The sequence below is a fragment of the Salvelinus fontinalis genome, chromosome 26, assembly GCF_029448725.1.
Source record: "Salvelinus fontinalis isolate EN_2023a chromosome 26, ASM2944872v1, whole genome shotgun sequence".
NCBI lineage: Eukaryota > Metazoa > Chordata > Actinopteri > Salmoniformes > Salmonidae > Salvelinus > Salvelinus fontinalis.
The window spans coordinates 25,123,074-25,145,604 of NC_074690.1; the positions used below are offsets into that span (position 1 = coordinate 25,123,074).

Genomic DNA, 22,531 nt, shown 5'->3' on the forward strand with positions numbered 1-22,531 from the left:
TTCCAACTAACCTGCTATCTTTCCCACAGAAAAGGCCAGCCCATCACACCAACTGATAGAGAACTGCCTGTATGACCCACGTATGGTTTTACATCACAGCCTGCCAGGAGGACTCATCTTGAACAAACCTCAAAAGTCAAAGTATAGGCCTACAGTGCCTTCAGAAAGTATTCACAATCCTTGATTTTAATTGTAATTTTTTGTCAACAATCTACACAACTCTGTTACTGAGGTTGTAGTTGATTATTTTTTTTTAATATCGGCTTAATAAGCTATGGCAAGACTTAAATGGATGTCTAGCAATGATCAACAACCAACTTGACAGCTGGAGCTAATATATCTTGACTACATAAATATTCAGACCCTTGAGTCAATACATGTTAAAATCCCCCTTGGCAGAGATTTCAGCAGTGAGTCTTTCTGGGTAAGTTGCTTATGAGCTTTGCACACCTGGATTGCACAATATCTGCACATTATTCTTTAAATAATTATTCAAACTATGTCAAGTTGTTTGTTGATCATTCTTAGACAGCCATTTAATTATTGCCATATAGTTTTGACTTATAGTCTTAAAAATATAACTTAGCCACTCAGGAACATTCAATGTCATCTTGGTAAGCAACTCCAGTGTAGATTTGGCCTTGTGTTTTAGGTTATTGTCCTGCTGAAAGGTGAATTTGTCTCAAAGTGTCTGTTGGAATGCAGACTGAACCAGGTTTTTCTCTAGGATTTTGACTGTGCTTAGCTCTATTCCGTGTCATCCTAAACAACTCCCTAGTCCTTGCCGATGACAAGCATACCCATAACATGATGCAGCCACCACCATGCTTGAAAATATGAAGAGTGGTACTCAGTAATGTGTTGTGTTGGCTTTGCCCCAAACATAAAGTGTTGTATTCAGGACAAAGGAAATTTATTTTCCACATTTTTTGCAGTTTTAGTGCCTTATTGCAAACAGGATGCATGTTTTGGAATATTTTTTAAAATTCTGTACAGGTGTCCTTTTCACTGTCATTTAGGTTAGTATTGTGGAGTAACTACAATGTTTATCCATCCTCACTTTCTCCTATCACAGCCATTAAACTGTTAAAGTCACCATTGATTGGTTTCATGGTGAAATCTCTGAGTAGTTTCCTTCATCGCCGGCAAAAGAGTTAGGAAGGACACCTGCATCTTTTGTAGCGACTGGGTATATTGATACACCATCCAAAGTGTAATTAATAACTTCACCATGCTCAAAGGGATATTCAATGTCAGTTTTTTAAATTACTCTATCAATAGGTAACCTTTGCAAGGCATTGGAAAACATCCCTGGTCTTTGTGGTTGAATCTGTTTAAAATTCACTGCTCGACTGAGGGACCTTACAGATAATTGTATGTGTGGGGTACAGAGATGACAGAGTTATTCAGAAATCATGTTAAAAACACTTATTCCACACAGTGAGTTCATGCAACATATTATGTAACTTGTTAAGCACATTTTTACTCCTGAACTTATTTAGGCTTGACATAAAGGGGTTGAATATTAATTTCAGCTTTTAATTAATACAATTTCTAAAAACATAATTCCACTTTGACATTATTGGGTATTGTGTGTAGACAAGTGACATCTCAATTTTTTATTCGGGCAGGAACACAACAAAATATGGAAAAAGGGGTGTAAATACTTCTTGAAGGAACTGTAGCCTCTACCCTCCCCTTTATTTCCATAGAAACCAGAGCATAATGCTCCAGGGTTTACAAGGCTAACTGAGGTGTGAAAGCACCTAGTCTGATTACACCAGCTGTGTTACACCAGCTCCTCCCTCCCACACTCAGAGAGGTGGCAGTGGTTTGCACATGTGTGAAGTCATCCGACCCAGCACATATGCAATAAAGCTATAGGCCAGGGACCCCAACTGACGGCCCAGGGGCTGAATGTGGTCAGCGGGTGATTTTATTTGGCCCCTCAAGTTATATTGTTGGACATAAGACTGTAAAAACACCATCAAATCAGCTCCAAGTGATTTTAATTTTGGAAATCTGTTCCAAAGTATTCCCGCGCATGAAGGGAGATACATTTGTATACGATCACATATACTATAAGCAAGGTTTGAAATTATTAAGTTTTAGTCATATCTTTTTATGCTATTTGCAGTCTACAAATTGTTTGTAATTATGTTCTGGCCCCCTGACCATCTGCTCAAGAAAGAAATTGGCTCGGGGTTTTATCTAGTTGATGATCCCTGCTATAGTCCTACTGTTAGACATGCATGCTTCATACATCGTCAAGTACCATGACCAAATGTCAGCCTAGGCCTACAAAGTGCAATTGAAAATCACAATGGCTTCATGTACAGTGCCTAATGAATGTCTATACATCCCTTGCAGTTGTCACATTTTGCTGCCTTCGCTCTTCTGAAAAGTTAACCCTGGGATAGAGATGTATTTTTAGCGGGACAATTACATTATTTTCAATGCTATCAGCAGAATGGATTTTCCAAAAAGTGTTGAGTGTTCTTGTGTGGGTTTGAAAATTGCTGTCCATCAATGATTGGAAACTCAGTAAAACAAATTCCTGAGCTTGAGCAATTTTGACAAAAACAATGGATAAATGTTGCCCTAAGAGTTGTGAAAAGTTAGTAGAATATGATTCATAGCCGTAATGAATACAAAAGGTGATTCAATCAAGTATTAGGCTAAGTCTGGGGTGTGAAGACATGCAATATTTTTTCAGGGATTGCAGGACTTCTTTTAACTTTGTGGTTTCTTTTAACTTTGTGGTTGACATACTATCAACTTTTGACGCTGATAAAGATAGCATCTTTACAGACGGTCCCTAACCGTGCATTCATTCTCTCAATCATATTTCTCATCTCCTTTTTCTAAGTAAAAATGTCCACTTGGTGTATAATTTCACTGCAAGAAATGCTTAATCCTGCAGAAGTTCATATTTTTATTAGGTTGTGTTAGAGGTTATAGACTTAGTCAGTGTTCAGATTTCTGTCAGGCTATTACATTTAACCCATCTGAATAGTATACTGCAGTTGCCTAGACGTGCCATATTTGAAGTCACCTTCTTGTGCCTCTCGAATAGTGCCTAACCATCATCACACACAACATAAACGACCGGCACTGCTATCATTCGCTTTTACCACTTCACCAAATATTTCCCAAACATTGCTTTTCTGGCCCTCCATTCTCTTTATTTTCAACTCTCAATTTTGCAGCCAATCTCTTATTGAATTACACTCTGGCATTGCCCATTTTGCGGATCGAAGTTTGTGTGGATCGAAGTTGACTTGTTCTGCCCGTTCTCAAAAGAATTTGGTGATTGGCGTGTAGGCTATTTGGCGCGCGAACAGTTAGGCCCTAAAGCAGGCTTATGTACTATCACAGATAGACTCAAATAATGAAAGAAAAACCTCAATGTAGCCTATAGATATAAATTCCACAAGAATGATACATTTCTGGATTTTTTTAAAGTATTGTTTTCTTTGTTCAACCCACCCGCCCTGCAGTGTTGACCCTTCTTTTTCAAGACCTCTGCAATCCACCCTGGCATGCTGTCAATTAACTTCTGGGCCACGTCCTGACTGATGGCAGCCCATTCTTGCAAAATCAACGCTTGGAGTTTGTCAGAATTTGTGGGTTTTTGTTTGTCCACCCGCCTCTTGAGGATTGACTCAAGTTCTCAATGGGATTAAGGTCTGGGGAGGATCCTGGCCATGGACCCAAAATATCAATGTTTTGTTCCCCAAGCCACTTCTTTATCACTTTTGCCTTATGGCAAGGTGCTCCATCATGCTGGAAAAGGAATTGTTGCTCTCGGAGGATGTGTTGGTGCCATTCTTTATTCATGGCTGTGTTCTTAGGCAAAATTGTGAGTGAGCCCCTCCCTTTTGCTGAGAAGGAACCCCACACATGAATGGTCTCAGGATGCTTTACTGTTGGCATGACACAGGACTGATGGTAGCGCTCACCTTGTCTTCTCCGGACAAGCTTTTTTCCGGATGCCCCAAACAATCGGAAAGGGGATTCATCAGAGATAATGACTTTACCCCAGTCCTCAGCAGTCCAATCCCTGTACCTTTTGCAGAATATCAGTCTGTCCCTGATGTTTTTCCTGGAGAGAAGTGGCTTATTTGCTGCCCTTGACACCAGGCCATCTTCCAAAAGTCTTCCCCTCACTGTGCGTGCAGTTGCACTCACACCTGCTTGCTGCCATTCCTGAGCAAGCTCTGTACTGGTGGTGCCCCGATCCCGCAGCTGAATCAACTTTAGGAGCCGGTCCTGGCGCTTGCTGGACTTTCTTGGGCGCCCTGAAACCTTCACAACAATTGAACCGCTCTCCTTGAAGTTCTTGATGATCCGATAAATGGTTGATTTAGGTGCAATCTTACTGGCAGCAATATCCTTGCCTGTGAACCCCTTTTTGTGCAAAGCGATGATGATGATGATGGCACGTGTTTCCTTGCAGGTAACCATGATTGACAGAGGAAGAACAATGATTCCAAGCACCACCCTCCTTTTGAAGATTCCAGTCTGTTATTCGAACTCAATCAGCATGACAGAGTGATCTCCAGCCTTGTCCTCGTCAACACTCACACCTGTGTTAACGAGAGAATCACTGACATGATGTCAGCTGGTCATTTTGTGGCAGGGCTGGAATGCAGTGGAAATGTTTTTGGGGGATTCAGTTCATTTGCATGGCAAAGAGGGACTTTGCAATTAATTGCAATTAATCTGATCTCTCTTCATAACATTCTGGAGTATATGCAAATTGCCATCATACAAACTGAGGCAGCAGAATTTGTGAAAAACCTTTGGCCACGACTGTATATTCTGATTACAATTATGTCTCATTTTATTAGCTTCCAAAATGTAAGTAGGTATATCTAGCTGTCCAGTAACACATTCTGATTGAATGGCTTGACCTGCACTTTGTAAAAACCTGCATGTTGGAAAAATATCTTGGTTCCTTGCTATGTTTAGAAATGTTAATACAAAGAGGACTCTGTCCACAAAAATATGAGTTGAGTCCTCATTCAAAGGCAACGGCAGTTTTGAATACAAAGATAACTGTTATTTAGGCCCCCCCCCCCCAGAGTTCACCGAGATCAGTTATTTTAAAGAGGACTATATGTGAAAATACCCTTAGATGCCTCACATGACTGAGTCAGGGGTAGAACATAGGCTTACACCCCAAATTGCACCCTATTCCTTATAGTTCACTACCTCTGATCATAGGGCTCTGGTCAAGAGGAGTGAACTATATCGGGACTATGGTGCCATTTGACGCACCCATGCTCTTGATTCTCCATTCTGTTGATCCATTCTCTTAGCATCCATACTCTTCTAACCCATTAAGTTACATATCCATTTGTCCTGATGCCTCATGCCTGTCTCTCTCTGCAGCTGTCATGTATGTGATGGGAGCCCTGGGTCCGGCTGCTGGGTACCTGCTAGGAGGAGTTCTCATCGGCTTCTACGTCGACCCCAAGACTGTGGTCAACATAGATCAGAGCGACCCTCGCTTTATTGGCAACTGGTAATGTTCCAGACTTTTCACTGAATATGTTAAATTATGAGATTAAATAAAGATATTAGCCAATTTCATGTTTGGTTGCCAAGGCCTAATATGTAAATATGATTGGATATATTACAAATGTACATGTTAGCTTGTCAAATGGTGTTGGACTTTGAAATGCATATTACTATTGTCGTGTTCCATGGTGTGTTTAATGTGGGGCTTGTATGTTGTGGGAATGTGCTATTGAACTCAATGCAGATAATAGGATAGATTGTCTTAGACACACAGTAGTTGTATACATAATAAATACTGTACATTACACTGAACATAAATTTAGTTTTGTAACTGCTCTCAGGTGGAGCGGATTCCTGCTCTGTTCTGTCGCCATGCTGCTGGTCATCTTCCCCATGTTCACCTTCCCCAAGAAGCTGCCTCCCAGAAACAACAAGAAGAAGAAGAGGAAAAAGATCAGCCTGGACAACGTGTCCAGTGATGATGAGATCACCAAGGAGAAGACCAACAGCAAGAGCCAGACAGTTACATCGTCCATGGGCTTTGGGAAAGACATCAAAGGTATGCTATACAGAAAGCAGATGCGTTCCAAATGGCACCCAATTCTCTGCGTCAGGGCAGTTCAATCCTGGTCCTGGAGGGCTGAAACACTTTGTTTTCATCCTCTCCTTCTAATCAGGGACTAATTCAGACCTGGGACACCAGGTGAGTGCAATTAACTACCAGGTAGAAACAGTGTTTCAGCCATCCAGGACCAGAATTGAACAGCCCTATGTGCCCTTGTCAAATGAAGTGCACTATATATAGCTAGGGTAGGGTGCAATTTGGGGCGCTCACTGAGGCTATTATTAAAAGCAGGGTTATCTTAATGACTCTTGCCTCTCATACTATTACTGATGATAGTCTATCAGCGCTCGGCATGGTTTGTTGCTGCCACAGACTGCTATATACAGCTAGAGCTGCACTGCTGTCACACACAAAAACATTTTTATTACACAATCACAGCTTATTGCCACTTAAGTTCTAATAAAGTCCACTTCATTAAGCTACTACTGTATGGGGTTTCATACTAATCTGGGCAGTTGAAATGTAGTTCCTATTAAGGTGATGTGTAATCTGAATAGGGAGTGAATTACATTATACATAATCCTTTGTCTTCCTGGTGAGCAGATGTGCCCTTGGATAACTCCATAATATAATTGGACCTTTAGCCTTTGAGTCTGTCTGTGATGCTCATTTAGCTAACGCGCGGTGTTCTCTCTTTATATTTCTGTCTCTCAAACTTTCTCACTCACTCTCTTTCTCTCCCTCCCTGTCCCTGTGTAGAGCTGCCTAAGGCTGCAGTGAGGATCCTGAGTAATGTCACCTTCCTGTTTGTGAGCCTGTCCTACACTGCAGAGAGCGCCATCGTCACCGCCTTCATCACCTTCATACCCAAGTTCATAGAGTCTCAGTTCGGCATCCCAGCGTCCAGCGCTAGTATCTACACAGGTAAAGGCACCCCTAGTAGCTACACGGGTAAAGGCGCCCCTAGTAGCTACACGGGTAAAGGCTCCCCTTGTAGCTACACGGGTAAAGGCTCCCCTTGTAGCTACACGGGTAAAGGCTCCCCTTGTAGCTACACGGGTAAAGGCTCCCCTTGTAGCTACACGGGTAAAGGCTCCCCTTGTAGCTACACGGGTAAAGGCGCCCCTAGTAGCTACACGGGTAAAGGCGCCCCTAGTAGCTACACGGGTAAAGGCGCCCCTAGTAGCTACACGGGTAAAGGCGCCCCTAGTAGCTACACGGGTAAAGGCGCCCCTAGTAGCTACACGGGTAAAGGCGCCCCTAGTAGCTACACGGGTAAAGGCGCCCCTAGTAGCTACACGGGTAAAGGCGCCCCTAGTAGCTACACGGGTAAAGGCGCCCCTAGTAGCTACACGGGTAAAGGCGCCCCTAGTAGCTACACGGGTAAAGGCGCCCCTAGTAGCTACACGGGTAAAGGCGCCCCTAGTAGCTACACGGGTAAAGGCGCCCCTAGTAGCTACACGGGTAAAGGCGCCCCTAGTAGCTACACGGGTAAAGGCGCCCCTAGTAGCTACACGGGTAAAGGCGCCCCTAGTAGCTACACGGGTAAAGGCGCCCCTAGTAGCTACACGGGTAAAGGCGCCCCTAGTAGCTACACGGGTAAAGGCGCCCCTAGTAGCTACACGGGTAAAGGCGCCCCTAGTAGCTACACGGGTAAAGGCGCCCCTAGTAGCTACACGGGTAACTGTATCCAATTTAACTGTTCACCTGTACTAGAGTTGCACTCTGAAGCGCATAGCTTGGAACACAGGTCTGTTGGATCTAAATGACTTCCAGCTTCACCACAGAGATCAATTAGAAGTCAGAGCCTTCCCATTCCTCACAAGCACCTCAGTCTGGGACACCTCAGCCTGTATCTTTTAAGACTACTCCACATCAGTGGGGCCACGGTGAGATTCACACTCACTACTCACTACTTGACCATGTTCCAGATGCCCCCTTTATTTGAGGGGGTGTCTTAAAGCTCCCTCACCACTCCCCTAGAAAGGAGTATCTACTCTGTGTCATGTGTACTTTGGATGGTGTGTTTGGAAGTGAACAGAAGGCCGAAGTAAATTCTGTTGTACAATTGTATACGTGTAAATGTGAAACAGATTGCCGTGATCTAATCTTTCCGTTCTAGAGAACACCATTGACTATCTTTCTTGTGCTGGCCCAGGTGTGATCATCGTGCCCAGTGCTGGGGTGGGGATAGTACTGGGGGGCTACATCATTAAGAAGCTGAAGCTGGGAGCCAGAGAGTCAGCCAAGCTGGCCATGATCTGTAGTGGGGTCTCTCTGCTCTGCTTCTCTACTCTGTTCATAGTGGGCTGTGAGAGCATCAACCTGGGAGGCATCAACATTCCATACACCACCGGGTAAGATGGAGACCGCCCTCCTTCCTTTCTTTCTTTCACTCAATATCCCTCTCTGAATCTTTTGATTCTTTCTCTGTAAACATTCCAGCCTCCAAAAACCAATATCAAAGAATTAAGCAATGTGAGGATTGTTTTTGGTTTGTACACTCAGCAGTATGCGTGAATTTGTGGTGAAGGTCATGATAAAGGCAGAAGGCCCCTGTGGCTGTCACCAGACTGAACAACTTTGATGCATGAAACTGTTATCTAGAATTTGAGGCTGATCGATATGCGATTTTTGGGTCCGTTACTGATTTTAGGAAGGCAAAAGTCACTGATTACCGATATCTGCCGATATCTAATTTTTTAGAGGTGGAATAAAAAACAAATTAACACATTGTGCTCAAAAGGATTAATACATACTCTAAATTATGATGATTTCTTAGATATATTTAAGAACATTTTACTTGTGGTTTAACATGAAGCAACTATATATCCTCTATAAATACAACCCTTGTTTAGTTTACCTTCTTAGGTACCATGTAAAGATGTGTATATCGATGGAAGTGGATAAGAAGTATGCAAAAGTGTTTGTGCTAAACCACCACAAGGGGTATCTGGCTGACGAATTAAACTTTGTCTCAAGGTAAATCTGAAACTGCACCGTTCACAAATAAGCATTGAAATGCAGTAGCATGCCATTCGTAATGTCACCACTGGTGTCAGCATTTGTCTTGAGTAGATTTACTACAGCGGTTACAACAGTCGAAGGTCATGTAAACAAACACTTGATGACACCTCAGTGGTTATGACAAGCACAAGCTTGTCTTACAGAAAGCACATGTACATTGCACTGTTATTCAATACAAAATATATTGGCTAGATTTCAACTTCAAATTGCATGTGCCGATGACTGAAAACGTTTATGCAGCCAAATGCTTGTCGCACTGGTTTTAGTCACACGTTCTAATTTAGCTAGCAAACATTAGATTCTTAGATCCGCGCCAACTGTCTTGCTGTTTGCAGATTGTATATTTCAGGAAAAACTAACCAAATAAGCCCACTAGATAACATAATGGGGCCCAGAAAGTAACAGCATAGATATGTATTACTAACCCAAGATACTGTAGTTCATCTGTGTTGTTTAGTGGGAGAAAATTAGGCATAGAGGGCAGAACAAGCAATGATGTGGGCAAAGTCAAGCATGAGCTAGCGAGACCCTATTGGTGCGTTGTGGCGTGTATTTGCATTTTTCCGTTAGGGAATGCCTTTAAAAAATATATATATATACTTTGGTAAAGCATTATGTTCGTAACAGATTCTAGTTTTGGGTCTGGGGAATGTATTGAGATTTGTTTCACTGATTGCAAAAATTAGCAGAATGTCGGCCCAGTTTCATCTAGTTCCATCCTCTCCTACTACCCGCTACTGGACTTCCACTGCAGTGTTCTTTTTGTATCAAGGACGAGTGTTCACTTTAGCGCAAGTCCAGTGTTGGCACATATTGCTAGCTAGCAAGCTAAGCTAACTACCTTGCTGGCTAGCTTACATTAACTAAGTGAGAATGTGCTGAGGACAGGCCTGCTTGCTTGGTGACGTATACATTTTGATTAGTTACTTACTCAAATAGGCTGGCTGTGGCAAGCTGCTCATCGTCAAACCACCATGCCTAGTCTCTCACATTGTGACATAGAGCTGAATGATGTTCAATGAGCAGCTGGTAGAGCGCCCTCTTCAGGCAAACAGTTAACATTGATTTTTTTTTACTGCAGATTCGTTTATTATATGTATATAATACCGGCGCTTTATCTGTTGAATAAAGATCGATACACGTATCTCAATGAAAGGCTAGTATCAGACGATTTTAATATTGGTCAACTGATTTATCGGTGGGGCTCGATCTAGAAGGGAACTCTCTGTTCTGCAGTCCTGGGGCCTTGTCTCTTATTTCTTATTTCTCTTGTCTCTTTTTCTCTTATGTGCATCCCAAATGGCACCCTATTCCCATTTAGTGCACTACTTTTGACCAGGACCCATTTGTCCCTGATCCAATTATGATTTGTTCATCCCTCCCTGATATATCTTCAATTGTTGTAATTGCCCTTGTTCTGGGAAATGTGTTTCGGTGCAACTAATATCAGTGTAAATGTGCCGATTTGAATAGCAGCAAGGAAACATATTCTGACTTAATATTATGTTTTAATCAGTCTTCGGATAAAGCTGTGATGGTTGTTTTCCTCTAAGGGTATTTAGGCCTCTTCATCCCTTTCCCTTTCTCTCCCCTTCTTGCTTTCTCTCTCTCTCTTCCTATACTCTCCCCCTTCATCTCCCTCTCCTTCCCTATACTCTGTCTCTCTAAATAATATATATCTCTCTCCCTCTCCTCAGTCCTACTCTGACTATGACCCATCGTAACCTGACTGGAGGGTGTAACGTGAACTGTGGCTGTAAGATCCATGAGTACGCTCCGGTCTGTGGCTCTGATGGCATCACATACTTTAACCCCTGCCTGGCAGGCTGTAGCAGTGTGGGCAACAACAGCAAAGGAGTGAGTCCCTCAGTCACCACAGTAGGGTTGCAAAAGGATAACGTAATAATAACACGTTCTCCCGGATTTCCTATTTATTCCCTCTAGATTCCAGAAATATTCCAAATAGGATTTCTGAGAATTTGGGGAAATTTACCAGAAATTTGCAACCTAAAGCTAACCCTAAGGGCTCAGACTCACCAAGAGTGTTTGCTGGCCTAGAGTACATAGCACCTCTGAATGTAATTTGCGAACCGAATGCGCACCGATTTTACATGTAGAATTGTGTGAAAAATGTCGTCAGTAAGATGTCCACAGCGGGTGGTTCGTAAAACACAGTGAGCTGAACGATCGGCAGATCAACATTCGGAGTGATGTGTGTGAGAGCATTAAAGCTAGGGCCAAGAGTTCTTCTTGGCCATCGTGACTTGACCAGGAAAAACTATATTGTTAGGCCCTAGTTATAGCTAACTGTTCATAGAACAAACATTCGTTAAGCATCTATTTACACTGTACAGCCCACATTGGTAGTACTTGAATAACACACTCCTAATGGTACGCACAGTTGCTCCTTAGAAGTTCACATCCATAGTACAATAAGATGAGCTGAGTGTGATGCTTTGTGTCCCTCCCTCCTTTTCTCAGATCCGGAACTACTCGGACTGTGCGTGTGTCCAGAGCAGACAGGTCATCACCCCCTCCTCCAACGGCCAGGTCAACCAGCTGCAGCTGGTCATCGTCAAGACCTACCTGAATGAGAACGGCTACGCAGTGTCTGGGAAGTGTGACCGCACCTGCAGCACACTCATCCCCTTCCTCATCTTCCTATTCATCGTCACACTCATCACCGCCTGCGCTCAGCCCTCCGCCATTATCGTCACTCTCAGGTATAGACCAAAAGAAAATACACTTGCAGTGCATTCGGAAAGTATTCAGACCCCTTCACTTTTTCCATGTTTTGTTACGTTACAGCTTTATTCTAAAATTGATTAAATACATTTTGTTCCTCATCAATCTACACACAATACCCCATAATGACAAAGAGAAAATATAACAAAAACAGAACTTATTTACATAAGTATTCAGACCCTCTGAAATTGAGCTCAGGTGCATACTGTTTCCATTGATCATCCTTGATGTATCTACAACTTGATTGAAGTCCACCTGTGGTTAATTCAATTGATTGGAAATTATTTGGAAAGGCACACCTGTCTATATAAATCCCCACAGTTGACAGTGCATGTCAGAGCAAAAACCAAGCCATGAGGTTGACAGGATTATGTTGAGGCGCAGATCCGGGGAAGGATACCAAAAAATATCTGCAGCATTGAAGGTCCCCAAGAACACAGTGGCCTCCATCATTCCTAAATGGAATAAGTTTGGAACCACCAAGACTCTTCCTAGACCTGGCTGCCCTGCCATACTGAGCAATCGAGGAAGAAGGGCCTTGGTCATTGAGGTGACCAAGAACCAGATGGTCACTCTGACAGAGTTCCTCTTTGGAGATGGGAGAACCTTCCAGAAGGACAACCATCTCTGCAGTGCTCCACCAATCAGGCCTTTATTGTAAAGGGGTCTGACAGAAGCCATTCTTCAGTAACAGGCACGACAGCTCGCTTGGAGTTTGCCAAAAGGCACCTAAACGACTGTCATACTATGAGAAACAAGATTCTCTGGTCTGATGAAACCAAGATGGAAATCTTTGGCCAGAATGCCAAGCATCACTTCTGGAGGAAACCTGGCATCATCCCTAAGGTGAAGCATGCATGCTGTGGGGGTGTTTTTCAGAGGCAGGGACTGGGAGACTAGTCATGCTCAAAGGAAAGATGAACGGAGTAAAGTACAGAGAGATCCTTGATGAAAACTTGCTCCAGAGTGCTCAGGACCTCAGACTGGGGTGAAGGTTCACCTTCCAACAGGTCAACGACCCTAAGCACACAGCCAAGACAACACGGGAGTGGCTTCGGGACAAGTCTCTGAATGTCCTTGAGTGGCCCACCCAGATCCCGTACTTGAACCCGATCAAACATCTCCGGAGAGACCTGAGAATAGCTGTGCAGCGACGCGCCTCATCCAACCTGACAGAGCTTGAGAGGACCTGCAGAGAAGAATGGGAGAAACGCCCCAAATACAGGTGTGCCAAGCTTGTAGTGTCATACCCTAAGACTCGAGGCTGTAATCGCTGCCAAAGGTGTTTCAACAAAGTACTGAATAAAGGGTCTGAATACTTATATAAATGTATTTCAGTTGTGTGTTTTTTTGTGTGTTTTTTTTGCAAGCAGTTCTTAACCTGTTTTTGCATTATCTGTAATTTTTATCATAGGTACACTTCAACTGTGAGAGACGGAATCTAAAACAAAAATCCAGAAAATCACATTGTATGATTTTTAAGTAATTAATTTGCATTTTATTGCCAGCCTAGTTTCGGGAGTTGATAGGCTTGAAGTCATAAACAGTGCAATGCTTGAAGCATTGCGAAGAGCTGCTGGCAAATGCAGAAAGTGCTGTTTGAATGAATGCTTATGAGCCTGCTGCTGCCTACCATCGCTCAGTCAGACTGCTCTATCAAATCATAGACTTAATTATAATATAACACACAAATACGAGCCTTAGGTCATTAATATGGTCAAATCAAAAACAAAACGTTTATTCTTTCAGTGAAATACGGAACCATTACGTATTTTATCTAACGGGTGGCATCTATAAGTCTAAATATTGCTGTTACATTGCACAACCTTCAATGTTATGTCATAATTACGTAAAATTCGGGCAAATTAGTTCGCAACGAGCCAGGCGGCCCAAACTGTTGCAGATACCCTGACTCTGCATGCAATGAACGCAAGAGAAGTGACACAATTTCCCTAGTTTAATATTGCCTGCTAACATGAATTTCTTTTAACTAAATATGCAGGTTTTAAAAAAATATACTTTTGTGTAGGCATTGATGTTTATGGTTAGGTACATTCGTGCAACGATTGTGCTTTTTTCGCAAATGCGCTTTTGATAAATCATCCTCCGTTTAGCGACGTTGGCTGTCTTCACACAGTTCGCAACGAGCCAGGCGGCCCAAACTGCTGCATATACCCTGACTCTGTTGCACAGAATGCAAGAGAAGTGACACAATTTCCCTAGTTAAAATAAATTCATGTTAGCAGGCAATATTAACTAAATATGCAGGTTTAAAAATATATACTTGTGTATTGATTTTAAAGAAAGGCATTGATGTTTATGGTTAGGTACATTGGTGCAACGACAGTGCTTTTTTCACGAATGCTCTTGTTAAATCACCCGTTTGGAGAAGTAGGCTGTGATTCAATGATAAATTAACAGACACCGCATCGATTATATGAAACGCAGGACAAGCTAGATAAACTAGTAATATCATCAACCATGTGTAGTTAACGAGTGATTATGTTAAGATTGATTGTTTTTTATAAGATACGTTTAATGCTAGCTAGCACCTTACCTTGGCTCCTTGCTGCACTCGCATAACAGGTAGTCAGCCTGCCACGCAGTCTCCTCGTGGAGTGCAAAGTAACCGGCCATGATCGGTGTCCAAAAATGACGATTACCGATTGTTATGAAAACTTGAAATCGGCCCTAATCAATCGGCCATTCCGATTTAATCGGTCGACCTCTAATAGACACACCTATTTTGTAAGGTATGAGGTTGAGGTATGGACCCATCCCGGTACAAAACAAAATGTACAAACAAGATGTTATTGTGTGAAGTAGTAGTTGTAGTGTGAGCACTCTTCTCTTGACTGTTTCATCCCTTCTTTCTCTCCTCTAGGTCAGTAGAAGAGCAGGAGAGACCCTTTGCACTTGGGATGCAGTTTGTTCTCCTCAGGACCCTTGGTGAGGGATGCAGCTAGGCTAACCAGTGAAATACAGTAATGTGCCATTCTGAGAGTTTATTTTTTTTGAGTTAACTTCTTGAGAATACAGGGGGTGCTGTTTCGCATTAGCATAATTGCCTCTACAGATTAAACTGCCTCTTATTCAATTATTGCTGTTACTATATGCATATAACCATATGCCATTGGATAGAAAACAAGCTATGGTTTCTAAAACCGTTCCAATTTTGTCTCTGAGTCAAACACAGGTCATTTCACAGCACTTTCCCTGAGCCAGAAGAAAATTGCAAGATGTGTATGCTCGCTTCAAAGCTCTGCCTATATATGGTCACGCGACCTATGACCCGAAACACACTTCCTTCTTCTTCCTCTGGGTGTCTGGAAGACGTCAGAGGAGAAATTTTTTGTTTATCTTGTACTGACGTGAAATAAGACCTATTTCTTTAGCGTGACCGACAACTTCCGGTTTCTGAGATGCGCGTTTTCAGAGGTGACATTGTCTTTTGTTATGCTGACGTTACGGATGAAAACTATCTCCGTGTCGAAGTTTGTTTGATACATGTGACCATATCACCGTAATGTATGTTTTTTCAATATAGTTTAATCAGATTATTAGAATTTTTTCGGGAGTTTTGCCGTGTTCCGTTCTTTGAGTTTTTTAACTTTGGACATGGACCGTGCCAGTCGACCAGTACCCAGGCTAAATGAAGAGGGGAGGTTGCCATTGTGAATGGATTGAACGACTCATCAGGACTAAGGACACCTTGATCAACATTCTGATGAAAGACCAGCAATAGTAAGACCCAATTTACGATGTTATTTCATATATCTGTCGTGCATGTGAACTGGTCGGGCGCGTCCAGCCGGTTCTGGCTGGCCTGGTTATGCTAATTTAGCGATACATTTTGTTTTCGCTATAAAACATTTAAAAAATCTGAAATATTGTTTGGATTCACCAGATGTTGGGCTTTCAATGTCTGTACGCTGTGTATTTTTTCTGAAATGTTTTAAGACAAGTAATTAGTTATATAACGTTGGTCTCTGTAATTGTTCTAGCTGCATCAGCACTATATCAGATTGCAGCTGCAATGTAGAACTGTGATTTATACCTGAAAAATGCACATTTAAAAAAAAAAAAACTATGCTATACCATAAATATGTTATCAGACTGTCATCTTATAAATTTGTTTGTTGGTTTGTGGCTATCAATATCTTAGTTTAGCCGAATTGGTGATAGCACCTGATGGAGTAAGAAACTGTTGGAGTAAGAAAATGGTGTCTTTTGCTAACGTGTTTAGCTAATAGATTTACATATTTTGTCTTCCCTGTAAAACATTTAAAAAATCTGAAATGGTGGTTTTATTCACAAGATCTGTGTCTTTCATTGGGTGTCTTGGACTTGTGATTTAATGATATTTAGATGCTACTATTTAATTGTGACGCTATGCTAGCGATGCTAATCAGTGTGTGGGGGGGGGGGGGTGCTCCCGGATCCGGGTTAGGTACTCTGTTAAGTGTGATCTGACTGTCTCCTCCATGAGGAGTAATGAAAGGGAAATGTAATTTGGGAAGACAGGCTCCCATTTCCTGTCAGAGAGCATTACTAAGAGGAACAGAAAATGATTGTTTTTTTAATTCTGTGCATTTTGAGACATGTATTGGTGATAGGGCTGTCAAAGTTAACATGTTAATTAGTTAACTTTTAGTTTTTTTTCACGCCTTTCATTTTGGAATGGTAGGCCACTGCTGTTAAATGAATGTAGGGTAAACACTGGAGTGGTGTCTCTTGTATGCTTAAACCATCCACTCTGCACTCAGCTTTGAGCAACAAAGTGAAAGGAAAACTTAGACAGTTTTACCATAAACGCCAGATGTTAAGATAACAGCAAAAATGTAATTTGCACAGAGGTAGCTAGCCAGTTATGTTAACATTAGTTATGCTAATCGAACAAGAATGTTTACAATGCCATGGCTTAATGCCTCTAGATTTAACACAATGATTTTAATCAGAAAATAACTTCCATTCCATTTAGCTACGGTTTTTGTTGTAGATCTCAGTTCAAAAGATGAAAGCAAATGATCCCAATTCTAGTGTAGTAGCCGCTTGTGACGAGTTCATGTTGGACATGGATAGGAAGTAACCCAGGCTAGATCTAATATTTGTTCATTTATTTATTTTTACCTTTTATTTAACTAGGCAAGTCAGTTAAGAACATATTATTTACAATGATGGCCTACCCCGGCCAAATCCTCCCCTAATCCGGACGACACTGGGCCAATTGTGCGCCACCATATGGGACTTCCGATCACGGCCGGTTGTGATACAGCCCAGGATCAAACCAGGGTCTGTAGTGATGCCTCTAGCACTGTGATGCAGTGCCTTAAACCACTGCGCCACTCTGGAGCCCGAGCTGTATGATATTTGACCTTTTTTTAGACCAGGCTGAGTTTATTTTGTGTTTCCTAACCCTATAATCAAAATATATTACACCTACAACCCAATGGAATGAGTTTTAAATTGAACCTCTTTTAAATAGTGTCAAATTTGAACAATTTCTAAAATAAATACAGAAACCCCTGCGATTAACTAGCTACATTTAAAAAAAAATCTCTTAACAGCCCTAATTGCTGATATTAAATATCTGAAGATCAAGTTGAAAACTTACTGTAATTAGGCTGAAGATATTAGGTTTTAGAAATGGGAATATGTGTTTGGCTTCCTGCTCTGAAAGATGTTCCCCTCAGCTTACATCCCTATACCAATCTTACTTCTGCTGTGTTCTAACTGTCTCCCCAGCCTATATCCCTACTCCCATCTACTTTGGGGCCGTGATCGACACAACCTGTATGCTGTGGCAGCAGGACTGTGGCATCCACGGCTCCTGCTGGGAGTACGATGTCACGTCCTTCCGCTTCGTCTACTTTGGCCTGGCTGCCAGCCTCAAGTTCATTGGCTTTATCTTCATCTTCCTCACCTGGTACTCCATCAAGTACAAGGAAGAGCGTCTGGAGCGCTGGCTGAAACACCTCTCGCCCATGGACACGGTCAGCGACCTCATCTGCCACGCCGGGGGTCACAAGGGGCACGCCCGCACCCGCTCCTGTCCCGTAAATATACCACGCAACGAACCTCCCATCATTCCCATCCTCAACAGGGGCCTCAGCAGCCAGAGCTGCCCGGGAAACAGCCTGAAGAGCTTGAAAGCAATAACCCCGCCGGCCCCTCGCCCTCCCACTCGCTCTCTGGAACAGGTGTCTGCCCATATCTGAGGGCTGGGTGTTGTTTCCAGCCCTCCCTGCTAGCATCAGTCTTCAATGTGTACCTTTCTCATTCTGGTTCTCACTTGTATAGTATTATAGTGTGCACACACACACACAGGCACTGGACGTCACTCAAACAGTCAGCGGTTGGTCAACACGTATACAGGAAGACACTGGAATGGATACCTCGACTTAGCTAATCCCCTCTTCCCTCTGCCTAGTTTTTTTGTGCTTTTTCGTTTTCATCATGGAAGTGAATGAGTATTATCCCTGCATATCATTTCTTTAGAAAATTGCAAGTATGATTGTAATGATGGTATTATGGGATGGTGCTATGTGAAAATGACATGAATAATATCCTTCATTGCTCAGTTTTATTGTTAATTCTAAGACCTCAGCAGAATGAGGTGATTGAGCTAAGAAGCTTGGCCGGCTAGCACAACTAAATCCTGTACTATGCAAGGTCTTTTTGCCCTATTATACAATGGCAAGCAGTATTAAAGGCACACAGTGAGTGTTGCCTTCCCTTCCCATACAATGTGCAAACGTCATTCAGTAATGCCCCAGACCTGCGTGTAATGATGACTGGTTGACTTGGAAAGGATATTTTTGGAACATTTGGAATTGGAACCTCTTCTTCTGTATTCTGTGGCAACCTCATAGACAGGCCCACAAATTCCTCCCTCGCCGTAGTTGTAGTTCAGACAGTTGGCTTGCATCCCAAATGGTTCCCTAATACCTATATAGTGCAATACATTTGACAAGTACTCATATGTCTCTGGTCAAACGTAGTGCACTACATGGGGAATAGGGTGCCATTTGGGACACCAGCTTAGTACACTCATGATGACTCCCCAATTTTGCTTCATGTACCATGGGCTTTACAGAACAAAGGTGTATTTTGCTTACCAGTCTCTAAGAACTTGTTTTAGACAAAGCTCCGGACCTGATCCTAGATCACCACTCCTACTTTAAGACTTGATACAGAAGGCCCATGAGCTGGAGGGCAACAAGATTGTTGAAACATTCAGGTAGCTTGTGGGTGGAACATGCAATATATTCAAGTACATATTGCTGTTAGTTTTGCAGGGTGTTTGAGGACACCTGCTGGTCAGATGTGGTAAGCAATATTGTAGAAAGACAAATTAAACTTTAGTGTTTTCCAAAGTAAAATAACTAGGCAATTATTTGGTGGAATAATCTTAATTTTCAGTTCAATCTAACACTTTAATGTTGGAAGTTAAATTATGCTTTTCTATGTACCTATGTTGAGTTTGGGCAGTTGGGAGAGCACTTACACGATACAATGTGGCAGTTGGGTTAAAGTTAATAGCATTAAAAGCTCTGGTTTGTGTTGCCTTTGGGATATTGTACTGAACTAAAATATAAACGCAACAAATGAAAATCAGATTTAGTCACATACTTACTTACTTAACCAACAATGCAGTTCAAGAAATGGAGTTAAGAAAATATTGACTAAATAAACTAAAGTAAAAATTAAATTACATGCAACAATTTCAATGATTTTACTGAGTTACAGTTCACATAAGAAAATCGGTCAACTTAAATAAATTCATTATGCCCTAATCTATGGATTTAACATGACTGGGCAGGGGCACAGCCATGGGTGGGCCTGGGAGGGAATAGGCCCACCCACTGGGGAGCCAGGCCCAGCTAATCAGAATGAGTTTTCCCCCATGAAAGGGCTTTATTACAGACACAAATACTCCTTGGTTTCATCAGCTGCCCGGATGGCTGGTCTCAGACGATTCCGCAGGTGAAGAGGCCGGATGTGGAGGTCTTGGGCTGGCGTGGTTACACGTGATCTGTGGTTGTGAGGCCGGTCGGAAGTACTACCAAATTCTCTAAAATGACGTTGGAGGCATTTTATGGTAGAGAAATGAACATTCAATTCTCTGGCAACAGCTCTGGTGGACATTCCTGCAGTCAGCATGTCAATTGCACGCTACTTTAACTTGTTAGGCCGGTTGGTCTTTTATTGTCCCCAGCACAGGGTGCACCTGTGTAATGATCATGCTTCTTGATATGCCACATCTGTAAAGTGGATGGATTATTTTGGCAAAGGAGAAATGCTCACTAACAGGGATGTTAACAAATTTGTGCACAACATTTGAGAAGCTTTTTGTGCACATGGAACATTTTTGTGATCTTATTTCAGCCCATGAAACATGGGACCAACAATTTACATGTTGCGTTTTGTATTTTTGTTCAGTATATAAGATGTTGACGATTTAATATGGAAAGTTACCATAGCTCTTTATAATAAACGGAATGATTAAGTGATTATTCAATGATTAAACTGACATTGCAATGTTATTCTAGATGACCATGTATCTGCCAATAGTAGTGACAGACATAGGCTAATTGGTGTAATCATTTTCAGTACTCAGTGGGAAAATACACTAAAGGATAGAAATCACAATTCTTGGTCAAACATTACATATTATTTCACATGAAATGCAGTGTATGTAGTGCACATTTAGGGGCAAATGTATTATATTTCTAGCTACATTTTGAATCAAGGATGCTAACTTTAGTGTTATTTAATCCAATGTTATGTTTCTCAGTGCCTACTTTTCCTACTCATTGATTACAGTTGAGATGGATTAATACGTCAGTGTTTATTTCACCTTTTATGCTATATTTTTATTTGGAGATTCTGAAATGCTCTTGACTTCAAGTAATGACACTAAATGATATGACTGACTGGCTGAAGAATTTAACTCTAGGACTTTTTGTTTACTTGCTGCCATCAATAGACCTTTTCAACCTGTACCTACAGTACCAGGATGTTTGCTGCAGAATTCCGGTAATCTTGTGATACTCCCCCTCAAACCTACTGTTCCTCTGGAGCGAGGAGCTCTCTCTTACCTCCTTGTGTAGTGCTGTCATTGTATGTGGCATAAAACGAGGACTTGACCTGGATGCTACGATAAAGACTATTTCAGGTAGATTGTAGTTGTATTGTTTTTATTTCAATTCAAATGAGTGTTTAATGACAAGTTAATGGCTCAATTATATGGTCAACATCATCATAGGAAGAAAAATTGAAATTGTTTGCGGACACAATGTTTACAAATGCCTTGGATACTTGATCTCTGTCAATAAAAATGTGAAAAATAAACATCCTGTGTATTGAAATGTGATTTTTGACTGATGCAACAAAAAGCCTGGGAGATAGTTAATGAAGAGCTTGTTGGAGCAGGTAATAAAGATAGCATTTTGTCATGATTGAAGCTGGTCATGGGTTGAGTCCCAAATGGTAACCTAATCCCTACACAACGCACTACTTTTTGACCCGTGGACCCTCAAAAGTAGTGCAGTATATAGGTAGGATATTTTTATTTATTTTTTTTACCGTTATTTTACCAGGTAAGTTGACTGAGAACACGTTCTCATTTGCAGCAACGACCTGGGGAATAGTTACAGGGGAGAGGAGGGGGATGAATGAGCCAATTGTAAACTGGGGATTATTAGGTGACCATGATGGTTTGAGGGCCAGATTGGGAATTTAGTATACGGTACCATTTGGGATCCACACACTGTCTGGGACTGTGGGCTGTCTTCTTCCATTGACCCTGACAGGTAAGCATGTAATGATGAATGATACATTTTTTAATGGGACTTGCAAATGTAGTCACAATTTAAATATTGTAAAAAGTATTATTATTCTTTAGAACTATTTTTTGTACACTGTTGAAGCTAGAAACATCATTCACACTTAAAGTGCAGACTGGTCAGGATTGAGTTGTTGTATACAACCTTTTGATAACATGTATACTTTTTAAACTATTACTTTTTGTCTCTTTGTCCATCTCTATTCACTTTAATGGGATTTATTCAACATTCTAAAGCTTCAACTGTTAACTTCCATGACTTCTAACATTATATTCACTGTAAACAAAGTAACTTTTATTTTTACCCTCCTTTTTCTCCCTAATTTCGATCTTGTCTCATCGCTGCAACTCTCCGACGGGCTCGGAAGGCGAAGGTCGAGTCATGCGCCCCCCGAAACATGACCCGCCAAACCCCGCTTCTTAACACCCACCCTCTTAACTCGGAAACCAGCCGCACCAATGTGTTGGAGGAAACACCGTTAAACTGACCGCCAAGATCAACCTGCAGGCGCTCGGCCCGCCACAAGGAGTCCATAGAGCACAATGAGCCAAGTAAAGCCCCGCGGGCCAAACCCTCCACTAACCCGGACAACGCTGAGCCAATTGTGCACCTCCCTATGGGACTCCGATCATGGCCGGTTGTGATACAGCACGGGAACGAACCCAGGTCTGTAGTGACGCATTTAGCACTGCGATGCAGACCGCTGTGCCACTCAGGAGGCCAACAATGTAACTTATGACACAAATCAGTTATTTTTGACAACTTTTCCAACAAATTATACAGAAACTTCGAGCGTCCAGAAGTCTTAGTCTACTTTTAT

General features: G+C 42.0%; 1 protein-coding gene across 4 annotated transcripts in view; it reads left to right on the forward strand.

Moving 5' to 3' along the window:
• Positions 1-21,217, forward strand: part of LOC129823989 (solute carrier organic anion transporter family member 5A1-like) — a 31,869-nt gene extending 10,652 nt beyond the window's left edge. For 3 of the 4 annotated variants that reach the window (XM_055883218.1, XM_055883219.1, XM_055883220.1), the window contains exons 3-10: positions 5,398-5,530; positions 5,868-6,085; positions 6,851-7,015; positions 8,250-8,448; positions 10,816-10,975; positions 11,600-11,841; positions 14,748-14,812; positions 17,609-21,217. In XM_055883218.1, coding sequence (XP_055739193.1) covers positions 5,398-5,530; positions 5,868-6,085; positions 6,851-7,015; positions 8,250-8,448; positions 10,816-10,975; positions 11,600-11,841; positions 14,748-14,812; positions 17,609-18,081 — 1,655 coding nt within the window. In that variant the 3' untranslated portion in view covers positions 18,082-21,217. Of the gene's footprint in view, positions 1-5,397; positions 5,531-5,867; positions 6,086-6,850; positions 7,016-8,249; positions 8,449-10,815; positions 10,976-11,599; positions 11,842-14,747; positions 15,608-17,608 lie in introns of all 4 variants that reach the window. The other variant, XR_008754704.1, reaches the window with a different exon arrangement.
• The last annotated feature ends 1,314 nt before the right edge of the window (positions 21,218-22,531 follow it).